Source organism: Phalangium opilio, unplaced genomic scaffold (assembly GCF_054372755.1).
Source record: "Phalangium opilio isolate 3A_F unplaced genomic scaffold, DU_Popi_V2 ptg000024l_1, whole genome shotgun sequence".
Lineage (NCBI taxonomy): Eukaryota > Metazoa > Arthropoda > Arachnida > Opiliones > Phalangiidae > Phalangium > Phalangium opilio.
In genome coordinates this window covers 8,556,143-8,577,936 of record NW_028324155.1, presented here as the reverse complement: position 1 = coordinate 8,577,936, position 21,794 = coordinate 8,556,143, and the positions used below count along the sequence as shown (strand labels likewise).

Here is a 21,794-nt window from a genome sequence, read left to right as displayed (position 1 = left end):
GCATCGGGTTTCTTCAGAAATTTCTACATTACATACTAATGGTTAAGGTAACGAACTGGGCCATGCAGCTGGGCCGATATACATTTAAAATGGACTGTTAATATTACATTTTTGAAACCGGCCGGGTGTCTACCGTACCTTGCACATGGAGACGCAGTGCGTATCCTTTTACCACGGTGTAATTTGCTAACTTAAATAAGGCCTATCTTAGAAGGGGAATTTGACGCGTCCCTGACTTTATGTTCGAGACACAAAGTTGGGAAATTCGCGATGACAGAGAACTATAGCTTTTTCTTTCTTTTTTTACAATTTCATTCCGGGACGAAGTTGCAACGTTACCTCCTTTATTGAAGGTACTAATCGTAACTTGGAATTAGAAGCTGGTAGATTAAACCCCAGTGCTTATTGCAAGTTACCGTTGACATGGAACAGTTTCAACCATGGTTCTCCATGGATAAACTAAATAAAGACAATTCAATAATGGCGTGTCTTTTAAGTTCATGATTTTGTAATCTACCAGTTTGATTGCTTGAAACTTGGATTGGTGTAGGCTAGTTAACAGGATACGCGTTTGGTTAATCAAGTTAAATCATGTACTCGGAAACAGTAAATTATTCAAATAGAGGTTGCTGTTTAACTTGTACGTCCGTTTATGTTTACTCCAATGCGCTCTTGATGCGGTGTATTGCATCGTCCCAAGATCTTTCCGCTAACAATAGCATCAGGTGGCTGCGTGCGTCTCCCCAAGTGTCACTGAGTAACTCTGGACCAGTAGCAAGGGAGATGAGGAGGTTCGCGTGACTTTCTCATTGGTTTTAGGTTAATATGTCATGACGCGTACCAGCACCACCACCATCTTCGTTATATCCAAGGCCCCTGGATGCGAAGATGAAAGATTTTTTTGGTTACGGTGTGAAAAGTTTTGGCAAACGTTTCCTCGGTTGGCGTACGGGTGTTTTTTGGGAGGTGGTACCCGAGCCAAGAGCGGCTATAGGGGAAAGGGGTCCCGACCCATTTGTGGCGGACACCGCTAGGGGGAAGCACCGTTTGAAACATAAAAACTAAGAGCTCTTGTTGTGACGTCTCTAGGCCTGGATAACGGGAGTTAACGGTTAGTCTATCGCATTCGGTGGCAGTGATCCTACCAGAACAGGCACCATGCGAAGCGCCTGAACAGAGTGGTTCCACTTCGCAAAGAGATTAGGCTTAACCGTTTCGCAACAACAAAAAGGATCTGGCCAGGTAGGAAGGATTACATTTCATTATCCATCCACTACCTTCCTCTCAATTTAATTTAATTTGTTTGAACTCGCGAGGCGCGTGTCTTGACCCTTGACCCTGTCCCTTCATTGATTTGATCGTGGCCCGTGGACTAAGTTGACCCATGCCTCAGTGGTGTTCTTGGCTTTTCAGCCATCCCGACCCCTTTTGGACTATTTTAAAACGGCGCATGCGGGTCTAGGGGTCAAAGGTGACTGGCATCAATTGTTTAAATCAACCGGAAGTTTTAAAATCTGGCGTCTGGGTGATACGGGACGTTTCAATCAACCGCGAGCTACTAAAACTCGAGTTGCGGATTGAAAATAAACAGGGGAGCGTGTCCCTGGTATCCCGATCCCGGTTTCTATGGGAACGCCTAGAATTTTCATCTCCTTTGACTAAACAAACAGCCGAGTCTTTCTTATATGACTCATTAGAAATTCACTAGTTCCTAATATAAACACCTTTTATTCGCTGGTATATTTTGAGTTCCCCCCTTAGCCGAAGAGTCAATATTTAGCTACATCCCATCCCATTGGGACATTCGCGGCGACAAACCGCTACAACCCAACCGCGAGTTCCTTGACTTTAAAGACAAAGTTGAGCTAATCTTTTTAAAACCATTGATATTAGGGCCCAGTTACATTAGAAAATTTTGATTCAAAGTAGGCCATAACTTTTAAGAGTTCGTTCAGGCGGATTGACTTGCAATGTTAAATCTCATAAGGAAATAAAGTAGTATGCTTGTACCCAAATTTAAAATAAGTCCTTAGAAATTCATTTATAAATCGTAAAATTAATAAAAAAAAGTGTAATATTTTCCCCCAATATTCTATGTTGTTTCAAGTTATTGAAACGAAGGCTCGAGCCGCTATCTTTCAACTTTCAAAAGATCTATATTTTAAAAATTAAAAATTCATAAAGATCATTTTTAAAAGAGAGAAGAAAAAAAAAAGCATATCTTTGGGATGCTGGCTCAAGTCTCCGCTTCTCTCACTCCATCTTGGAATTCTTGGCTTGAAATACGACAATCTATTTATAGTTTTTCTTAGCTCTGGCTTCGTGATTTTAACCTCTACGCATCCTAAGGTTTAAAAATAATTAATCTAGCGATACGAAATAGTTTTCAAGGAAAAAAATTAAATTAAAATGGAATTTGCTAGAGAGAGTGAGTGAGAGAGAGAGAACCTAAGATCCTGAAAATATTCCGACCATGTCTGAAATGAAAGGGTTTACTTTAATTACGTCATAAAATCGGGAGAGAAAATGTTATACGATCACGTGAACAAATTTCACGTGCACCAAAAAAATTTATATAACTTTCATTTTGGAGGGGTCGAACACGCGCTTATCAAGTAATAGATATAAGAAATAAAAAACCCCTCAAAATATAGGGTAATATTTTAAATAAGTGCATTCCATCTTTCTTGTATTGTTGATAAAAAGTGTCCCATACTAGTTACTTTTAATGGTAAGGTACGAAACAATACGTTAATTTGTTAACATTTGGAAGTGTTTAAGCGCCGAGATGTATCGCGTTTCACTTGGAAGACATCTTGAAACACGGTGTTCGAGATGTCTTTCAATCCTAACCATATATGAAATGTTCATCCTGAAAGAGAGGAGGGTGGGGGAATAAGGGAGGGGGACGCGCTTTAATGCGGGGCAAGGCGCGCTAAATGAAGACCCGAGAAATAAAAGAGATCCTATAGAAGAGAACGAATTGTCCGGGCGAATTCAACAGTAACGTCTCAAGGAAGTCCCCGCCTTTGATAACGGTGCCAAGTGACATTATTCGTCCCCTTCCTTTATCACTCGCGAGTTGCGACAGGGTGGCAATTAGGTACTTCCGACTGTTAGGAACAGTCCCGAGTGACATTAGTCATCGTCATTACCTGTTGGTTAGTGTTAGTTTAATAGTGACATTGTAGTGAGATCTCTTAAGTTGCCTTTGACAACGGTCCCCAGTTAGATTGGTATGACTTGTAGGAAAGAGTTTTGGCACGGCACGATGCTTGCCTTGGGTGCCTTATTTTTAGCTAGTCCCGTCTTGCGAAGGGAATAGGACCTCACGCTCGAGAGCTAGTAGGACAAAACCTCCGCTACGAAAAGCTAAAATTAACAGTTTGTTCCAACCAATAGGTTGTGTTGGATAGGGGGAAAAAAATAATCCAGCTGTTTAAGGGTTGTAGTTAAGCCTTTTTTATATAATCGCCGACGTTTTAGAATTGCTGCTGGCTGCTCGACGTATGTACCAACGACTCTGGGGTTTTTGCGGGTAGATAAGGTTCCTTACAATCTATCCCGCAACGGGAACTTTTAAAAATAGACCGGGTCTCGCGACTCGATTCCAGGAGCAACCTCTTTTACTGTTATTAGTTTTAGGAAGACACTCGACTAAGTTGCTGCTCTACGTACTTACAGTTCATTCCCAGAGTTTAAACAAACTTAACTTCCGAATTTAAGAGCGATTCTCCTAACAGAAGTATATTAAATATTTATAACGCCGAAGTTGTTATATCAACATATCATAAATTTAGTTGAACATGTCAAGGTGTTACGGCTTAGATTGAAGAAGTTCTAGCTTGATTTATTTCTATACATTTATAAACATAGACGGGAAAAGTTGTCAAAACGATGATATATTTATTTGATATTAAAATTTCCGCCTGATTTTGACCTATATTGAATTGAAGATCACCTTTTGAAAAAAACCCCACCTCTTGTTAGGGTAATGTTCCCTTTATAGTATACAAAAAATAAACTAAATTTTCTATAGTCGCAACTTTAATGGTTTCAGGTGCTGAGTAAATACTTTCCTTCACTTTAAATAAATAGTTGCAGGGATTAATAGGCTTAAGTGTACTTAGGTTTTGTTAGGCTTTCAACAATGGCTTGGTTCGGGCCATAATCTCATTAATAAACAGCCGGATGTAGGGTATAGCTGAGGCTGCGAGTAGGAGAAGCTCCCCTGTTGGGCGCGACCATTTTGTCCTTGGATTAAACCTATATTTTACATCACCGCCACCACCAACCTTCCCGAAGACGGAAACCCAAAGATAGATCGGCAAGACGGTGGTTTTCTGGAACGATTTCAACTAGGGCTTGTATAGGATGAAGGAATCTCATCCTCATCTCTCTCTCTCTCTCTCTCTCTCTCTCTCTCTCTCTCTCTCTCTCTCTCTCTCTCTCTCCTCTCTCCCTCTCTCTCTTCCTTTAAACTTTCTCTCTCTCAAAAGACATTTTCGCATCTCCGTCCCTCGGGTTTTAAAGACAAGGATATTACGAAAGGTATTTCATCTCGGGATAAGTTGGACAAACCAATTTTAAAGAGGGAAATATTGCTTCGGAATAGTTAAATTACACCATCCGTAATCTGTTAGTACTAATATAGTATAAAAAGATTGAGATTTTAGACCAAAAACAAAAATGGGCGGGAAATAGAAATTTGGCGCGTAATCTTTCATCTTATTGAGTAATTAAGGGACGATTCATAAAAGTGTTATTGGATATATTTTATAGCTCACGTGGTATTTTTTATAATTATTTAGTATTGATTTATAAAACATCTATTTATCTATTGTTAAGGTAATTGAACTTTGACTGCGTATTTTACAAATTATTTTTATCTCCCGATTTATTTTAGTACTGGAGGTTCTTGAGAACTTTCCACGGCTAGCTTAGGGTGCGTGCGTCATGAGTGTAAAGTGTTGTCCCCGGTCGTTTGAAATTTTAAAAGTGATTCGCGAGGCCATATTAGTTTTTTCTTTTTATTCTTCTTTCCCCGGGCAGCTGTCATACTTGTCGACTTAATAAAATATAATAAATCATAGCGTTCACGTCGGTGTTGTACTGTACAATGCCTCTCTAAATCACAAAACCTACTACAAATTTTTGCGCCCGTTTTCTTTTTCATAGACATTCAGAATATATTACTTTAGATATTTCCCTTAAAACTACGAAATTATAATAATAAGACATGTTTTAAAATTAAAGTTAATTTATTTGATATATCCTAAATCGCGTTTACAAATTTTAAACCAAACGAGGTGAAAGTTTAGAAAGAATAATTAGTCATTACTGACGATTTTTAATTATAAACTAGGCTGAAATCTTAACGATAAGAATGTGTAGAGAGAGTATCAATCGGAAATGTTGTCGGAAAAGAGATTAAATTTGAAGGAAAAACACTAAAACTTTATTAGACGGGGGATAGAAAATGTATATTTATGTTCGGCCCCTTAGATGGGGCGCGAACCAATGAAATGGCTCCACATGGTAGCCTCCGTGGTTTCGCGTACAGAGCTTTTCCGGCCTCTGTGATACATGGAAGTGGTGCGAATTGTGAAAGATTTGTAGGTAAAAAAGAAAGTTGCCGGTCAATTATCGGTCTAATTAATTTAAAATAAACGTATTATTTAATGTTCGGTGTTTAGCGCGACGTCGGAATGATTCAAAATAAACTATATATATAAATTAAACGCGAAATTCGCCTACCAATTTATAGGATAAACATTTTTCAAGCCTCAGGTACGTCGTATTTATGGTGCACTACTAAGCCTCGTCATGGTTTTAGCTTAGACAAGGCTTAAGGGTTCGAAGCCGCGTATTGAAAACAAGAGCGGATCGGGTTACCTCTTTCGAGGTTACAGACCCGTAATCCAGAAATCTATTACATTTTAATAAATATAATCGTAAAGGATCGATAATTTTTTTACTCTAATTATGTAATTAAACTTTGGTTTGAGTAACAAACGCGATTATGACCAGTAATCTCGAGTTTTTGGGAAAAACCGGAAAATGTTCAGATTTAATATTTTAAGTGTTAAATTTAATTTTAGAGTAAATTATGGGGTAATGTAAATTAATTTTATCTCAGAAGAATATTATTATTAGATAATTTTAAAGGCGAATCGCGTTACTAAACCGTGAAAAGTGGTAACAAGTAGACAAAAATACAACACGTATTTCATATTGTAAGCCTTGATAACGTGCGTTTTTTTTTCTTTTTTAAATTTTACAAATCACCCTAAATACATTATGCATGGAATAAATTCACATTATCATTTTGAGCGCGTTAAGCCTAACTCTTCAAAAAAATAGGAAAGAAAGACGCACCAGTAGAGAAATATGTAAATGAACATTGTCCTTAAAGATTAAGAATATCACCGCAACTTTTTACGCTCGTATTTTAACTAATTTCTGTATCTCCTATCGATAGATATAACGTAACCTTATTGTTCGCGTTAAAAACACTAACGTAAAATTAACCCAGATGTATCTGATGTTATGACCTACAATATTCTTGTTTACTTTCAATGAAGGTTTTAATCAAATTTAACCCCCGTTTTCTGTTTGTTCTCGTTAACAGAAAATAAATTAATCCACAAGTAACGCAAACAAATTTGGAATTCGAAAAACTTTAATTTGATATACAAAGAACGTTAATTGTCCACTGAGTGGACTTTACGCAATACAAAAACCAAAATGGATCAATCGTGGACGAAATCCGCTCAAGAAGTATTAGATCACTTCGGAACAGACTCTGAGAGGGGATTGACCGAAGACCAAGTCAAAAGAAATCAAGAAAAATATGGCCCAAATGGTAAGTTGAAAATAAATTTTATATTTTGCATGTGTTTCTTCATAAAAGTTCACTCTTTAAATTGGTAATTTCGCGTTGAGAATTTATAGTGCCTTAAATAAATATAAAATATTATACATTAGTTCACGAACGAAATTCGTTAAAATATTTGAGCATTCCATGAATATCGTGAAAATTCGCGAAAATTCAATTTTAACATTATCAGGGTTCATACAAACCTGTAAAACAGGGAAAACCTCGAAAAATCAGGGAAATAAATAGTTGACAAAAACCTCAGGGAAACCTCAGGAAAATTTGGACTTTTTAGTAAAATTCAGGGAAATCGGGGAAATTTTTGTCAAACAGGGGCCGAGTAATTAAGCAAAATGTTCGTAATAATACCCTCCATAGGATTAACATTACACCACATTTGGAGGCTCATAACTCTGGTTCTACTAGAGATACGGGGATGTCCTTTGATTATGTAGTAGTCCTATTTGCCCCCCCTCCTTCGTTAACATTTGCATCATAGGATACTCCATAAAGGAGAAAAACCTGGAAAACTCAGGGAAGTATATGGGGAAAAACCTGGAAAACTCAGGGAAATTTGTTTTCCAAAAGTTGTATGAACCCTGATTATATAAAGGTATTGTAGATAATAACAAAATTGCATTTTTTTTTCGTCGGGTTCAATGACTAGTTTCATAACACGTGTTCGTATAAATTGTTGCTTTACTATTCTGCGCGAATAATTCTTTAATAGAAAACCACCCGTGTCGTTTTTTTACGCGTAAATTTCATTTAAATATATCGTCGATTTCACTTTTAATTCACGTGAATTGTAGCATAGCAAGCACTCGAGAAACCTAGTTCTACTTTATCCGTAATCACTAGTTTATTATCATTTCGTAGTTCTTATTTGATTTTTTTTGGCCCTAAAGCTTGCATTAAGTATTCGCCATTGTTTAGAATAGATACGAGATTTTCTTTTTTTTTTATTTTATTACGTAGTTTCGAGATTATCATTGCGGCCCTAATTTGTAGATTTCAGTTTATTTATATCTTTATACTGAATTTTTTCTTGTCTTTTTTTTTCTTTTCTCTTTTCTATCATCTATCAAAAAAACAGAGCTACCAGCTGAAGAAGGTAATTATCACATGTTGTTTAATAATTTATCTTAATTGGGACAATTTTAAAGTGTAGTGTAGCGCGCTGGTTAATAGTTTTAATTTGAGACTAATTAGCAAATTATTTAAGGGGGGGGGGTTTCGAGGATTTTGAGTGAAACCGTTTTAGAGTAGGAATAAAATTTGGGGGTCAGATTGAGACCAAAATGGATAGCTAAAAATCGGCTACAAAATTTGGATATCAGATTATATAGTATGTAGGCCAGAGACTAATTAGCAAATTATTTAAAGGGGCGGGGGGGGGGTTTCGAGGATTTTGAGTGAAACCGTTTTAGAGTAGGAATAAAATTTGGGGGTCAGATTGAGACCAAAATGGATAGCTAAAAATCGGCTACAAAATTTGGATATCAGATTATATAGTATGTAGGCCAGAGACTAATTAGCAAATTATTTAAAGGGGCGGGGGGGGGGGGGTTTCGAGGATTTTGAGTGAAAACGTTTTAGAGTAGAACAAAAATTTGGGGGTCAGATTGAGACCAAAATGGATGGCTAAAAATCGGCTACAAAATTTGGATATCAGATTATATAGTATGTAGGCCAATATCACTTTGACTGACCAAATTGGTCTCAATTTGTAGCTAAACTTATTATTCGTTAAACTAGCTTTTAATTTATTATTATGTTATTTTTTCAGGCAAAGCTCTATGGCAACTTATACTCGAACAATTTGACGATTTATTAGTTAAAATTCTTCTATTAGCCGCTATTATTTCTTTCGTAAGTAGAAAAACAAGCACAACCTTCTTTCTTTATTCTTAAATTAACGCGTGAGAAGCAGTTTTGAATAGCTCTCTTTTTCCCCGAGTTTCTTTTATGGAGACGAGACGTTCCTATATTATAAATTTTATCAAATGTTAGGCGATAAATACGCTTCGTTTATTTAACAAAGACTCTTTAGGTCGAGGGGATAGACACTATAGAAAGGCCCCGCGAATTCGTGGGAAAGATGGGAAAATGCACGTGAATTCTTGAAAAAGGTTGAAAAATTCCCGTGAATTCCTGAAAGAGGTCGAAAAAGCGCGTGAATTCGTGAAATAGGTCGAAAAAGCGCGTGAATTCGTGAAATAGGTCGAAAAAGCGCGTGAATTCGTGAAATATGTCGAAAAAGCGCGTGAATTCCTTAAAGCGCGTGAGAAATTTTCGAAAATGAGTCACTGCCCATATAGAAGTCGCGGATTTTTATGTCACAATTGAAGTTTTTCGAAGCAAATTTCCCCCGAAGTGACTTACACCTAGTGTAAGGCTTTGAATTGACGTTTTTATCGACAGGTATTGCTTTATGAGAAAAATTGACGCGTATTTTGAATGGCTAATAAAACAATGGACTATAGATTTACTGACGCGTTAAATATATTCCAGATAATGAATTATATTAATAATAGACTTAGAGATTTGAAAACGACGGTATTTTCTTATCAATAGGCTTTATTCTCGAGTATTTATCTCGTCTACGTATTTGACGAGTTGGCGTAAATCTTAGTTCTTTTTGCGTGTGTCATGGCGTTTTATGTAGGTTTTGGCCCTGTTTGAAGAGCACGATGACCAGCTTACCGCTTTCGTTGAACCTCTTGTCATTTTGCTTATTTTAATCGCGAACGCCATTGTCGGCGTCTGGCAAGAAAGGAATGCCGAGAGCGCCATTGAAGCGCTCAAGGAATACGAGCCAGAAATGGGCAAAGTTGTCAGGTCGGACAAACACGGCGTACAAAAATTAAGAGCCAAGGAAATCGTTCCTGGTGACATTATTGAAGTGTCCGGTAAATATTAAAGAATAAATAGTACCAATCTTTGCCGGTGTAATTCGAGGATTATTCATGTTTCGGCGCTATTTGTTCTCATTAAACAGTCGGTGATAAAGTTCCAGCTGATATTAGGTTAATTAAGATCTTGTCTACGACCATCCGTGTTGATCAGTCCATTTTGACTGGAGAGTCCGTCTCCGTCATCAAGCATACCGATGCCATCCCTGACCCCAGGGCCGTCAACCAAGACAAGAAGAACATCTTGTTCTCCGGAACCAACATCGCCGCCGGTAAGGCCCGTGGCGTCGTCATTGGAACTGGTTTGGACACCGCCATTGGTAAAATCCGTACTGAAATGTCCGAGACTGAGGAAGTCAAGACCCCATTGCAACAGAAGTTGGACGAGTTTGGCGAACAACTTTCCAAGGTTATTTCCGTCATTTGCGTCGCTGTTTGGGCTATCAACATTGGTCACTTTAACGATCCCGCTCACGGTGGTTCCTGGATCAGGGTAAATACATTTTTCCCATCTTTAAACAAATACATCACACGCTCCAAGTTGAGGTGGTCGCGAATGTTTGTAAGTAATTTCTCTTTGTCTATGTACTTGAATAGGGTGCTATCTACTATTTCAAAATCGCCGTTGCCTTGGCCGTCGCCGCTATCCCTGAGGGTTTGCCCGCTGTAATTACCACTTGCTTGGCTTTGGGTACCAGGAGGATGGCCAAGAAGAACGCCATTGTCAGGTCTCTCCCATCTGTTGAGACCCTCGGTTGCACTTCCGTCATCTGCTCCGACAAAACTGGAACTCTTACCACCAACCAGATGTCCGTCAGCAGGGTAAGTACCTTAATTTTCCACTTGTCCATGAAGTTTCTTTGTAGTCAGTCAATCAATTGTATGTCATCATGTTCTTTCATTTCTTCTTCAGTTCTTCATCTTGGAGAAGGCTGAGGGAAGCGATGTTGCCTTGAGCGAATTTGAATGCACTGGTTCTACTTACGAGCCCATTGGAGAAGTGTAAGTACTTAAGCTTTCGTTTCATTTCATTTGATTCCCTGTCCATTATTGGCTTTTGCTTAAAATCTGGTTTTTGGCGATTTTCTCTTTGTCTCCGATAGTTTCTTGAAGGGTGCTAGGGCCAAGACTGGCGACTACGAAACTTTATACGAAATGGCCACCGTTTGCGTCATGTGCAACGATTCCAGTATTGATTTCAACGAGGTCCGTGTCCATTTGACGCTCTGTTTCTCTCTTGGAACTTTAGTTTGATAATGTAATGTTTTCTTTTCGCCTCCAGTACAAACAAGCTTTTGAGAAGGTAGGTGAAGCCACCGAAACCGCTTTGATCGTTTTGGCCGAGAAGATGAACCCATGGGGATTCGAGAAGTCCGGCTTGAACCGTCGTGATGCCGCCTTGGTCGTCAACAAGGGTGTCAACTCCATGTGGAAGAAGGAATTCACTCTCGAGTTCTCTCGCGACAGGAAATCCATGAGCACTTACTGCATTCCGACTAAACCGACCAAATTGGGCAACGGACCCAAGATGTTCTGCAAGGGTGCTCCAGAAGGTGTTTTGGAACGTTGCACTCACGTCAGAATGGGCGACAAGAAAGTTCCCTTGACTCCCGCTATCAGACAAAAGATTTTGACCGTCACCGCTCAATACGGTACCGGAAGGGACACTCTTCGTTGCTTGGGTTTGGCTACCATCGATAACCCACCCAAAATTGAGGACATGGAGTTGGCTGATTCCACCAAGTTTATCAACTATGAGGTAAGCGCCGAAAACGGTCCTTCTGTCAATTGTCACTTCTTTATAGACAAGACATCGTAAATTCAATTTCTCCGTGGTTTTTTTCTTCTTGTCTCGTCTTTGTCCATAGGTTAACATGACCTTCGTCGGTGTCTGTGGTATGTTGGATCCTCCCAGGACTGAGGTTAAGGACGCTATCGTTCGATGCAGAGACGCTGGCATTCGTGTAATTGTCATCACTGGTGACAACAAGGCGACTGCCGAAGCCATTTGCAGGAACATTGGTGTCTTTACTGACGATGAGGATTGCACCAGCATGTCCTATTCCGGACGAGAGTTTGACGACTTGTCTTTGGGCGAACAGAAATTGGCCGTCCGACGTGCCCGACTCTTCTCTCGAGTAGAGCCTTCCCACAAGAGTAAGATCGTCGAGTTTTTGCAAGCCGACGGTGAGATCTCTGCCATGGTAAGTTCATTCGTATATTCATACATGTTGGTGGACATAGCGGTGGGATATGTTACGCGACTCTTTCTTGGTTTTGTAGTGTAATGTCAATCATTCTGTTAGTCGCGGTAATGATTATCGAAGTTTTAATTAAGTTAATTTCGCTTCGTTTAATCGTAATTAAATTTGAGTAGTCGGAACCAAAAGCTTCAGATGTGACGCGGGTCTTATAGAGATATTGCGCGATGCTTTCGTGGTGTGGTTATATAGTGTAGTCTTAGTCATTCTGTTAGTTACGCTAATGTTTACTGAGGATTTAAAATTAATTTTATTTTCGTTTAGTTTTAATTTAATTCGGAACGTATTGTTTTAGCGTGAGTTATTGAGGAATATTCTTTGGTTTGTTTCTTTCCGGTTTTAACAATAGACTGGCGACGGTGTCAATGACGCCCCCGCTTTGAAAAAGGCTGAGATTGGTATTGCTATGGGTTCTGGAACAGCTGTTGCTAAATCTGCCGCCGAGATGGTCTTGGCCGATGATAACTTCTCCAGTATCGTCGCCGCCGTCGAGGAAGGTCGCGCTATCTACAACAACATGAAACAATTCATCCGTTATTTGATCTCTTCCAACATCGGTGAAGTCGTCAGTATCTTCTTGACGGCCGCTTTGGGTCTCCCTGAAGCCTTGATCCCCGTCCAACTCTTGTGGGTCAACTTGGTAACTGACGGTCTCCCCGCCACCGCCCTCGGATTCAATCCTCCCGATTTGGACATCATGGAGAGGCCACCCAGGAAGGCTGACGAAGGTTTGATCTCCGGATGGTTGTTTTTCCGTTACATGGGCGTCGGTGGTAAGTCCATTCTTCTTACTATTATTCATTCTACCAATCTCTCTCGATAAGCCTACCATAAGTCAAATACAAGCCCCCAATAAGTTCACCAGTTTCCATTATATAACGCGTATCACGATAACTTCAAGTTTTTCTTAGTCCCCAATTTGATCTTAATAGTAATTAATTTTAACTTAATGGTAATTAAGAAAGCCAATGAAACGTTTCTTCCACAATCCCCCCCTTCTCTCTCTCTTTCTCTCGTATCCTCTTTCCTATTTTTGCCCGTTTCGCGACGGACATTGAACAGTTTACGTCGGTGCCGCGACTGTTGGCGCTGCCACTTGGTGGTTTATGGTTTCTCCAACTGGGCCTCATCTTAGCTATTACCATTTGACTCATCACTTGCAATGCAGTCCCGATAACGAAATGTTCAAGGGAGTTGATTGCTCCATTTTCCACGATCCTCATCCCATGACCATGGCTCTTTCCGTATTGGTAACCATTGAAATGCTCAATGCCTTGAACAGGTACGTGTACTCTCTATTTTAGGGATGCAACGATTCGTAATTTTTCGGAATCGGCCGATTCGATGCATCGGTCTCTAAAAAATCGGCTTCGGCCGATTAATCGGCCGAAGCCTCAAGGTTATACGTTTTAGGCATTAGTATAGGAGTACAACTTGTCAAAAATGTCTAAGGACAATAATTTATCTGGTTTGGTTTCCGAGATACCAGTTCATTTAGTTCAACACACATTTTGTCCATTCTTTCTGCTACAACTTGTTTTTGATTAGTTCTTTCTTTGCATTCCGGATAGGAAAAAATAATTTTAAAAGTGAGTTTTAAGTTTCATTTCCTAAAAAAACCCCTTTCCTTTCTCATCCTTTTAAAAACAAGAAGTAGCATTCAAGACTTCAAGTATTATTACTTTAAGTAAACAAGGGACTGCAGGAATACACGCTAGAGACAATGACACCAAACTAGGGTTCTAAATCGGTAAATTACCATGGTAATTTACACGGTAATTTACCAGGGTAACTGTAATTTACGATTTTCTCGGGTAAATTACGAAAACGGTAATTACCCTGGTAATTACCGTGGTAATTTACGCTGGTAAATTACCACGATGGTAATTTACCACTGAAAATGGTAATTTACCACCGAATTTTCATTTCCTTCACTTGGAAAATGGTCTAAAAGCTCCATATTTTGCTCTACCCGTGCATGCACACTTATTTCTTCCCATGAGACATGAGTAAGTCATAAAAGGTCGAACGGCAAGCGTGATAAAAATTTGATTAAGGAAATGAAATCTGATTTTCTCGTCTATTCTTGTTGTCGAATTCGTTTGCTTCAGCTGGAAAGCTGTAGTTAGAAATTTATAGAGATGGGCCCATACCGATACCAATATCGGCACCGAAATTTGACTAAACCGATATATCGGTATCGGTTTAAACTGGTATCGGCCCATCTCTAGAATTTTGTTCTAAAAACGTGAAATAGCAATAATTCGCAAAATAGGTAAGAAGAAGAAAGTGGATGTTGCTGTTCAAAAGTATTTTGAGCTGCAAACATCAAAACTCGGTGTTTAAATAATGTAAGATACTATGCTATAAAAAGAATAGCCGTGTTCAAGTGATATTTTTCATTATTTAGCTTAAAAACGATCAATATAATTTAATTTTTGAATTTTCGTAAATTACCATGAACGGTAATTTACGCGGTAAATTACGGCGTAATTTACCATTTTCCAAAATTACCGTAATTTTCGAACCCTACACCAAACACATTAGAGGGATAGCTGACAATAATAAAATCCAGACTGTGATAGAGCGACATTGTTTGTGAAACGGGTGGGAACAAAGAGAATATACCAAAAGGAGCAAAAAGTCTAGCCTTCCACAGGGCTTTTGAAAAGCCCGGCCACGGTTTTGGAGTAACTAGATCCGGTTTTTGTTTAGTGGCTAAGCCTTTTATTGGTTAAATTATGTCAGCTGCTTATTTTTGATGGTAGCAAAGGGTTGACTTCTGGTTTGACCGTTGACGTACAAAAGGTAATTTTTAAGTAGACGACACGGTCACGTGAACAACCGGAACTTGTTTCTCAAAATCAGTCCCGGTCCCTATTTACAAAGTTACCACTCCTCTTGGTATATTCTCTTTGGTGGGAAGTAGCAGTGAGCACAAATCGAAAGGAGAGTCAAAGATAGAAGGCAAACTATAACGGCCGGGCACCATGGCTCTCCCGCGCACCTACCTCGGCGCACAGCCGAGGAGTAAGACTTCACGTGATCCGTTGAGAAGGAAATTCAAAAACGGTAAACCCGAAAATACGGTTAGAGGCCCACACTAGACTAGAGAGTGCGCCACGCTCTTAGAGAGTGACTGGTACTGGTAACGTTTTTGAAAGGTGGGCTGACGGAGAATTTGGCTAAATTACGTTATTCGTTAAATGGCAAACTTGTTAGTTCCTTTATACTAGCTCAAAAGATTAGATCTAACCAAAAAGAGTCGGCCGAAAAAAATCGGCCGATTACCTTAGAAAAATCGGCCGATTCGATTATTCGGCCAAGTGGCCGATTCTGGCCGAAGCCGATTCTTGACCGATGCATCGTTGCATCCCTACTCTATTTATTACTTACTTCTCTTAGACTTACCTTACAAATATATTGGGTGACTTACCCCTCGGGTCGGAGTCGGACCACCTATGGTCTTTTTATCGCGCTGTTTTGTTAAGCCTATAATAGCGTGAAACTTCGCGGAGATTTTATCTATTTTTAAACTGAATTTCCTCGAATTTTCTCTTTTTCTGGTGACAGCTTGTCAGAAAATCAGTCTCTAATAGTCATGCCCCCATGGACCAACATTTGGCTTTTATCCGCTATCGCTTTGTCCATGAGCTTGCACTTCATCCTTCTTTACGTTGATATCATGTCGGTAAGTACACCAAAAATCTTTTTTTCTTTCTTTTATTTATTTTGTTGGAAGGGGTTCGGAGTTTTGGGGATTTTTATCAGACTTGGCGGGGGTTTTAGAGTTAAGGGATGGACATAGTTATAGATAGACTTAACCCTCCCGCTACCGCGTATTTGATTTATTGACCAGCGTTCCGATTTATTTAGCGCCATGTTTATGGTATTGTTAAATAGGGGATAGTTAGTGCTGTCAAAAACCTTAAGCGTTTTATTGAAACTGAACTTTAGCTAACTTTGGCCTACTACGTTTGAAGTTGGGTTTAGATCGCACTTGAGGTCAGAATAATCTAGTTGGTTTTCTATCCACACCTTAATTACTCGAGGCCCGTTTGACTTAGAGCCAAGTAATTAGTATCATTCTGTACAGGACAATTAGGGCTATTATATCCCTAAAGTATTTCCGCGGAAGTTATGTTAATGTAGAGTTAGTTAGTCGAGTTCGTAGTTGGTCAAGATCGCGTCCGAGGTTTTGTCGAGGTTTTGTTCGCATTTACTGTTGGTCAAGATCGCGTCGGAGGTTTTGTCGAGGTTTTGTTCGCATTTACTGTTGACCAACATCGCGTCCGAGGTTTTGTCGAGGTTTTGTTCGCATTTACTGTTGACCAACATCGCGTCCGAGGTTTTGTCGAGGTTTTGTTCGCATTTACTGATGACCAACATCGTGTCCGAGGTTTTGTCGAGGTTTTGTTCGCATTTACTGATGACCAACATCGTGTCCGAGGTTTTGTTCGCATTTACTGATGGGTTATGTTATGTTTTGTATTTGTGATCGCAGACGGTCTTCTCCGTGTGCCCATTGGTTCAAGATGAATGGATAGCGGTGCTGAAAATTTCAATTCCCGTCATCTTATTGGACGAGACCATGAAGTTCACCGCCAGGAAATTCGTTGACGGTAGACACCCTTTAACTGATTTTCATTGGATGTTGGCGGTTTGGGCCGCGTATATAGCCTTAGTATATTATTCCCCTATTTAGGATAAATACAAACTTAAAAATTATTACATCCATCCCCCCCGTTCCCTCCCCCTCCCCCCTTTACTCCAAACATTTTTTTTAATTAAAAAAAAAATCGTGAAAAAAAACAACCCCTCCCCCGGGAATGAATGCATTTTTAAATCATTTGAATTTTCCCATTAAGCAAACAAACAAACGAATAATAATAAACCAATCCCAACTCTTTGTCTGTCTTTAAAAAAAACCAAAAAAAAAACGTAAAATAATTAACGTGTTTTTCCCAAAATTTCCAAGCGTGTTGTTCTCATATAAAAAAAAAACAAATTATTACCTAAAAAACAAACAAACAAACAAACAAACTTTCTAACGAAAATCCTCTCTCTCGTTTAATTTGTTATAAACTGTGATAGGGCCAGTTCATAAAGGAATACCTTTAAAAAGAGAGTTACGTATAGTCTGCCTTCCTTTCCCCCCAAATCCCTGAATAATTATGTTTTTGCGTTTTTAAAATCGTTAACCCTAACGATTAGTTCATTAGTGGTGTGTTCTCGTAATTAAAAAAAAAATCAAAATGGCGGCGCGCTTTAGGAGAATCTCTTACTGATGACCAAAACAGCAAAGTTTTACTACGAGTTTCTGTGACCGCGAAAATCCGTTGTTTCCTTCCCCCCAATCCCTTTTACTGACTAATTAATTTACCCATGATGCATCAGGTAAAAGTTTATTATAATTCCCAACATCCGTTTGCGTGCAATATTAGATAGTTCTTATTGCTAAGCCTTTGCTAGTTTTTCGCGCCATGCGGTTTTGATAGATGATTGGGGTTTTGTTAAGCCTTGGCAGATCTAAAATCTCCGAAAAGGATACCATTTTTAGGTTTAAATTAGAGATGGATGGGGTTTTGTTAAGCCTTGGCAGATCTAAAATCTCCGAAAAGGATACCATTTTTAGGTTTTAAATTAGGAAATCATGAATTATAGATATTTATTATTGCTAAGCCTTTTTGGCGCGATGCATTTAGATGCATTTATTGACGACTGGTTTTTTTAGAGGTGGATTTCGTTTAGCCTTGGCTACGGCTAAACTCGTGGAAAGGATACCATTTTTTAGGTTGAAATTAGGCTTAGCTGGGTGTAAACGTATAGTAAGCTTAGCTGGGAGAAGAAAACTTGCGAAAACATGAATTAAAACGGATTTAAATTTAGTTAATTAGGAAATAAAAACTGATCTATTTAGGTGTTGTATATAAATATGTATATTTTATTCAGGGTTGGGACCTTGGTTAAATATTTTAGGCCCGAGGGTTAACGCAGGAGGGACGCGAAATGAAAAAAAAAACGTATTTAATTAAAACTTATATAATATTGTGAATAATTACTTAAGAAAAAATGGGTTTACCAACCTTTATCCGGAATAGATTAATTCTAATAGTTTATATTTAAACCTCTTTCCCCCCCCCCCCGAGTGATAAGGAGAATGTAATATTTTAAGGTGTTTTCTATTCCTTTTTTCTATATTTTCTACGCATGACCTTAAGGTTAAAGGTTATCCCTTAGTACTAGGGGTTTATATTGCTAATTATAATTATTAATCAAGGGGAAAAATCCCTAATATTTGAATTAAATTTAAACGAAAAACGTTTTCTACACTTTTCAAATAAAAAGTTTGAAGAGTTTAGAAATTCGTCACGACTTTTGATCAAATTTTGATGTTATTTTATTCAAATTTTGATCTGAAAAGTCCTTAAGTTCGATGAAATGAATTTTTTCAAGGTGCTTGAATGAATACGGTATTCAAATTGGGATTTTTTTTCTCAAATTTGTTCGAAATTTTACAAAATCGAAGTGTATGTTATATATAGTAGGGGACCGTCCATTAAGGCAAAATAAGTTTCGTAGTGTCAGACAGCAGTGACGTTAGTGCCTGGACTAATAATAAAATATAATAATTTTTTCACTGACTGCTAATTAGGTAATGGACCGGTCCATAAATAATTAATTAATTGAAAGAAAACACCTTAAAACTATATTTAAATTAAATTTAATATCCATTGTGGGAAAATGGAATTTCCAACGGCTTTTTGTACCACCGTTTATGGGTACAATAGATTAGGGCTAAGAATTCTCTATTCATATTTACTTCCTCCCCCCCCACAACGTATTGTTTTTTTTAATCTAATTCACAATGAATAACAAAACAAACAAACAAAAAAAACCCCAAAACACAAAACAAAACGACAAAATTTTTCAAAAAAAATAAATAAATAATTGTCTTAATTTTTAATATATGCAAGTTGTGTGGTGGTTTATATGGCCTGCATTTCAAGTTTTTCTTCAAATTTAAGTGTTCTTTCTTTTTTTTTCTTCCTTGTCATGGAGTATTTTATGGCACGCCCCCTCCCCCCCCAAATTCACCCCCCCTTCGTAACCTTAAAAATAATTAAAAAAAAATTAATTATCTCCCATTATTTAATATTTATTTAATTCCCAATTACCAATTAATATTGTTTTTTTAGAGATTACTAATTAGTTACATTCATAAAATTTTTAATTTATGTTTGTAACTAATTAATAACTCTAAGAAATCAATTTAAAAATTAACTATTTAAGATTAAGTATTTTAAATTTTTTGGGTCTCAAAAAAAAAAAAAAAAAATAATAATTCAACTAAATTTTTTCAATAATTCCATAAATATTTTTCTTTAAATAATTTTTTTTTGGTCTATTTTTCTATATATATTATATATTCTATATATTTATGTTTCTCGCCTATTTTTTCCCCGTCGTCTAATTAATTAATTAGTTGGGGTTAATTAAGAAATTACGTCGTTTTCAAATTTAAGGAAATTGTAGAAATAATTTTGAATAAGAAGAAAAGGGGGCCCGTTTATAAAGGTTCAAAAAAATACGAAATTAATTAAAAAAATACCAAACCAAACCAAAATTACCCAGCATGCCCTGATTTGAGTTTTACATAAAAACCAAAAAAAAAAAAAAATCCAGTCCCGACTAACATCAATTGTAAATTTTATACATAATGTAATAAAACAAAACCAATTGTTCTAAAAAAAATTGATTTTTGAGCGGGAAACAACTTTTGACTAACCAAATATTTATCCCCTAATCTAATTAACAGAAAGGATTATACATATTAAAACAAACAAACAAACAAACCACCGTAATTTATACAAACAAATAAAAAGTGGGTGAATTTTAATTTCGCAAAGTAAATAATTATAATTTTGTTTCTATCATTTCTACAATTTCTGCTACCGTTTCTTTTTTAATATACTATATAATTTGCTGAAATTTATACCAATGTTTGTTTACCATTGGGCCATTGTTTAAATATTTGTTTGCATGTTTATATTTATATATATTTGTTTATTGTTTCTCTTCCATCCTTCTCTAAATATTTATATTTAAAAAAAACTTAAAAAAAAAAACAAAAAAAACCTTTTATTAGAATAGAAAACTTTCTACCAATATCATTTAAGTTAATTAGCTTGAACTTTTTTATTAATTTATTTAATTTTAATGTCCCTTTTTATTAGCGATAGTTCATATTTCTTTAAATCTTTTTTAGCCTGTTCAAAAATAAAAAAATCACGAATTTACCTAAATTAATATTTATCATATTTAATGTATTTCAATTACTTTAAATGTTAAATTCGTGATTTTTAATTACTTAATTATTATTATTTTCCACTAACACACGTATTTCGCAGCAGCACGCTAGCTTTTTTAATTTTTATTACTAACACTTTATTTATTTATTTATTATAATTTGTTTATTTTATTTATAATTTTCAAATCTTTTCTGACCCGCTCTATTTTTCGCTTTTTTCTTTCTATTTTATTTTCAGTTGCACCTCCAATGCCGCAATCATCGAAGAAAACTAAATAATTTAATGAAAAACAAAAAAACTTGAAAAAAACAACATTTAAAAAAAAATGCTCACTTGTTTCTAGTTAAAAAAAAAAACCCAAAATATCGGAAACTCGTCAACGCAACAAACTTTTTTTAGTTTTTTTTTTTGAAATCTTCAGTGACGAAAAAAACAAAAACAAACTAATTTCTTTACCAACATTATTATCACTTGCTTGTGGCACCTTTTTCTCCCCCCCCCACACTCGTCTTCGCTTTCACCCCCCCTTCACTTATTTCCCATTCTAAAAAAAAAAAAAAATAAACACTACTTTTTTTTCTATGTTTAAGAGAAAAACAAACAAAATACTCTACACCCTTAAATCCTGAAATTATCTTATTATTTTATCTTTGGAAAAAAAAAATATTTTTTTTTGGTGCCACATTTTAAATAAAAACGAAACCACTCTAAAAAAATTAATTTGAGAATTATTTTTAATTTAATTTTTTTTGGGAAATATTTAATTTGGGTTTATTTTTAATTAGGTTTAATCTTAATTAGTACCTTAGCCGGATAATATCAATTAATTTATAAGGGAATGATAAAACGGGTTTATTTCATTGTGGCCACGTTTTTTTACAATATTCAAATAGTTGCAAAAAAATGTAGCCATTTGAAACCGTTGACGGAATGTGATATTTATATATATTATTATTATTATTATTATACAAAAAACGCGGGAACTTTGATATTATCCGGCTTAGGACCTATATATTTAGATTCAGTTATAAATAGATATATTTTTCCTTGTTATTTAAAAAATTACGAAAAAACAAAGAAACAACACATAAAGAAATTATAACGAGTGTTATTCTGGTCTCACCTAAATTCTGTGGTTCGTCTGTCCTACACCTACTTTCATTGTTTGTGTATATTATATTATATATATAAAAAACCAATTATAATTTCTTCGTTTTCAAATCAATATAGGTATAATTTAGTTAGTGGATTTCTTTATCTTACTATCTTTTCGACTTTTAATCAATAAAAATCTTGTACAGAATTAAAAGCGTCCTTCAAAGAATTCAAAAAAAAAAAACTAGGCGCTTATTTATCCAAGGCTTAAATTCGTCGTCGTTAAGCCTCGGTACATGGGCCTCGTTGATTTTTATAAATCCCATTCGTTTGT

General features: G+C 36.7%; 1 protein-coding gene across 2 annotated transcripts; it reads left to right on the top strand.

Moving 5' to 3' along the window:
* Positions 1 to 5,554: 5,554 nt before the first annotated feature.
* On the top strand, positions 5,555 to 21,566 carry SERCA (ATPase sarcoplasmic/endoplasmic reticulum Ca2+ transporting SERCA). Of its 2 annotated transcripts, XM_089868482.1 has the most exons (16): positions 5,555 to 5,790; positions 6,632 to 6,865; positions 7,974 to 7,991; positions 8,667 to 8,749; positions 9,546 to 9,789; positions 9,879 to 10,285; positions 10,390 to 10,614; positions 10,706 to 10,794; positions 10,896 to 10,998; positions 11,075 to 11,551; positions 11,661 to 11,996; positions 12,403 to 12,826; positions 13,116 to 13,335; positions 15,627 to 15,744; positions 16,558 to 16,675; positions 20,603 to 21,566. In XM_089868482.1, the coding sequence occupies exons 2-16, from the start codon at positions 6,748 to 6,750 to the stop codon at positions 20,641 to 20,643; spliced, it is 3,021 nt and encodes a 1,006-aa protein (XP_089724608.1). In that variant the 5' UTR covers positions 5,555 to 5,790; positions 6,632 to 6,747; the 3' UTR covers positions 20,644 to 21,566. The 2 variants fall into 2 exon arrangements, with proteins under 2 accessions (XP_089724608.1, XP_089724607.1); XM_089868481.1 differs by lacking the exon at positions 20,603 to 21,566 and having other exon boundaries at positions 16,558 to 19,808.
* Positions 21,567 to 21,794: the final 228 nt, after the last annotated feature.

Excerpts from the sequence above, each read along its gene's own strand:
- SERCA (XM_089868481.1), top strand. The coding sequence starts at position 6,748 with ATGGATCAATCGTGGACGAAATCCGCTCAAGAAGTATTAGATCACTTC. Across the intron at positions 10,286-10,389 it reads ACGGTGGTTCCTGGATCAGG|GGTGCTATCTACTATTTCAA; the intron begins GTAAATACATTT and ends GTACTTGAATAG. Across the intron at positions 11,552-11,660 it reads CCAAGTTTATCAACTATGAG|GTTAACATGACCTTCGTCGG; the intron begins GTAAGCGCCGAA and ends CTTTGTCCATAG.